This window comes from Nestor notabilis, unplaced genomic scaffold (genome assembly GCF_000696875.1).
Source record: "Nestor notabilis isolate BGI_N333 unplaced genomic scaffold, ASM69687v1 scaffold19991, whole genome shotgun sequence".
NCBI classification, from domain to species: Eukaryota; Metazoa; Chordata; class Aves; order Psittaciformes; family Psittacidae; genus Nestor; species Nestor notabilis.
In genome coordinates, this window is record NW_009913624.1 from 1,323 (window position 1) to 3,977 (window position 2,655).

At 57.1% G+C, this 2,655-nt stretch overlaps 1 protein-coding gene across 1 annotated transcript in view; it reads right to left on the minus strand.

The window, feature by feature from the left end:
- Positions 1–777: 777 nt before the first annotated feature.
- The window catches only part of DNAJB13 (DnaJ (Hsp40) homolog, subfamily B, member 13), a 3,066-nt gene continuing 1,188 nt past the window's right edge, over positions 778–2,655 (minus strand). The window contains exons 3-6 of the mRNA XM_010023285.1: positions 2,201–2,314; positions 1,812–1,925; positions 1,652–1,728; positions 778–931 (exon numbers count right to left, since the gene is read on the minus strand). Of these exons, the coding sequence (XP_010021587.1) occupies positions 778–931; positions 1,652–1,728; positions 1,812–1,925; positions 2,201–2,314 (459 nt within the window). The remainder of the gene's footprint in view (positions 932–1,651; positions 1,729–1,811; positions 1,926–2,200; positions 2,315–2,655) is intronic.

Genomic DNA, 2,655 nt, shown 5'->3' on the forward strand with positions numbered 1-2,655 from the left:
CCGGCCCCTCTGCTGGGCTCTGGGGAGACCTTAGAGCAGCTCCAGAGCCTAAAGGGGCTCCAGGAGACCTGGAGAGGGGCTTTGGACAAGGGATGTAGGAATAGGAATGAGTTCAGAGCAACCTGCTCCAGTGGAAGGTGTCCCTGCCCGTGGCAGGGGTTGGAACTGGATGACCTTAAGTTCCTTTCCAACCCCAACCAATCTGGGATTCTATGATACGATTCATAGACAAGGTCCAGGGACGCGGCTCCAGGGCAGCGCTCACAGGATGTGCTGATCCCGACCGCCCCAGGAAGTTTCTGCCCCCAATCCTATGGCTCCTCAACTGGAACATCACAAGCAGCTGGAACAGGACCTGGTAGTGACTGGCAGAGGTCCCTGAGCCCAGCGCTGTCACTGCCACACGGAAGGGGATCACACTTGCCCAGCAAGGAGAAAGCTGTAGTGAGCACAGTGAGGCCTTGAGCAAATCCTGCAGTCTTCTCCTCCCTGGTTTTGGCCTTTCCTGCACTGCCCTCTGCAGTCACCCCCAAACCACGAGATGACTCCAACCCCCCCAAAATCCTCCATCACCCCTGCATGGCTGCAGGGTGGCAGCCAAGGGGGCAGAGTCCATAAAGCAAAGCTGAGTGAAGGCAGCAGGAACAGCCTCACGGCCATTGTTTTAGGATGACTCTTGTGTTTTAGGGTGCCCAGGACATGGAACAACCTCTACTCGGTCCCATTATGGGCTCCAGAGCTTTATTGGTGGGAGGAGAAGGAGAAGGTCATTGTCCCCTAGGACAGGAGGGCGCTTCTTAAGAGCATTTTCTTGTCAGGTGTGAGCTTCTTGGGAAAGCAGATGTTGAAGTAGATGAGGAGGTCGCCCTTGCGCTGGGTGTCCCCAAGCAGGGGCATCCCCTCCCCTGGCACCACTTTGCAGTACTTGGGGCTGCAGAGCAAAGGGAGGGGCTGAGAGGAGCTGCAGGATGGTCCCAACACGGGCTCCAAGCCCCGATGTGTCCATGTGGAGCCCCATGGCCCCTTCTATCACTTCCCCGCAGGAACTGCCTGCCCTCCTCTTCAGCCTCATGGCTGCAGGTTCCCTGCCCGCAGCCAGAGCACCCAAACCTCATCTCACTCGTGGCTCTCACCCCAAACCCTACAAATAATGGCTTGAACCTGCCCAAGGGGAGACTGAGATGAGCTCTGAGGCAGAAGCTCTTCCCTGTGAGGGTGCTGAGGCGCTGGCACAGGGTGCCCAGAGAAGCTGTGGCTGCCCCATCCCTGGCAGTGTTCAAGGCCAGGTTGGACACAGGGGCTTGGAGCAACCTGCTCTAGTGGAAGGTGTCCCTGCCCGGGGCAGGGGTTGGAGCTGGAGGAGCTTTCAGCTCCTTTCCAACCCAACCCATTCCATGATTCTATGTTCCTATGATTTGTGATTCCCCATTACCAGCAGCACAGCCCCACACCATGGCATTAGCCCACTGCAGGGATCCTCCTCCAGGCAGGAACCCCCAGAACCTCCTGGAAAGCTGCTGAAACACCCCAATTCGGGCAACAGGAACACACCAATGCTGAGACTCCTCCCAAGGGCCCATTCACCTCCTTGGCCACCAAACTCCGCAGGAAGGCTCCTGAGCCCAGCAGCCTTTTCCCCCTTGGCACTTACTCCACGATGTCGTTGATGGGGATGTTCAGCAGCCTCCCATCCAGTGTCCTCACATCCACCGTGCAGCCAACCAGTGCCTGCAGGGCACGGAGCAGGACCTGCAGCTGCAGCCCCACAGAGCCAACATCAGCTGGTTCCCAACCCTTGCTCAGCTCTTTACCTTTCCCAGGGGGATGGTGGTAACGAAAATGAGGTTGTCATTGATTCTTTTAAACCTTGGGTGGATTTTCTCTTGGACAATAAAGGTGATGTCAGCTGGAATGATGTTTGGGCCCTAAAATTGTGGGAAGGGGGAAGAAAAAAAAGGAGTCTTTTATCCAAGACTCTGCAAGGGAAAGCAGACTGGGCTTTCGAAAGCTGATGTCAGGTAGAAAACCACCCCTTTCAGTGATGTTTTATCTATCCTAAGGATAATCCAGGCATGGAGAGTTCCTTGGAGTGCTGTGGAGCACAGTGACACCGAATTGCTGCCAACTGCCCATGGCAAGAGGAAACCTGCAGAGAACACACAAGGAAACCTGGAGCAGAACGTCACACCACAGTCATTACCTGGTCACCCTCCTTCTCAAAGGTGATCCTGGTGCCCTGCCTCCACCCCGGCTGCACGTCGATCGTCAGGATCTTGTCCTTGATGGAGCTGGTTTGACCATCTTCATTCATCACCTGGAGAAGGGGGGATGAGGGGATCAGTGTCTGTGACTGTGGGAGGGCTCTGCTCGGCCACCCGAGCAGCCAGCACCACGCACCGGTTCCATCCGGGCTGGATCATGACCCTGCAGTGCCAGAGACCGCCCTGCAGATGGAGCAGTGACCTCTGCGCTGCCACCGGTCTGACAGTCACAGCGTGCTTGGGGTTGGAGGGACCTTAAAGCTCCTCCAGCTCCAACCCCTGCCCCGGGCAGGGACACCTTCCACTAGAGCAGGTTGCTCCAAGCCCCTGTGTCCAACCTGGCCTTGAACACTGCCAGGGATGGGGCAGCCACAGCTTCTCCGGGCACCCTCTG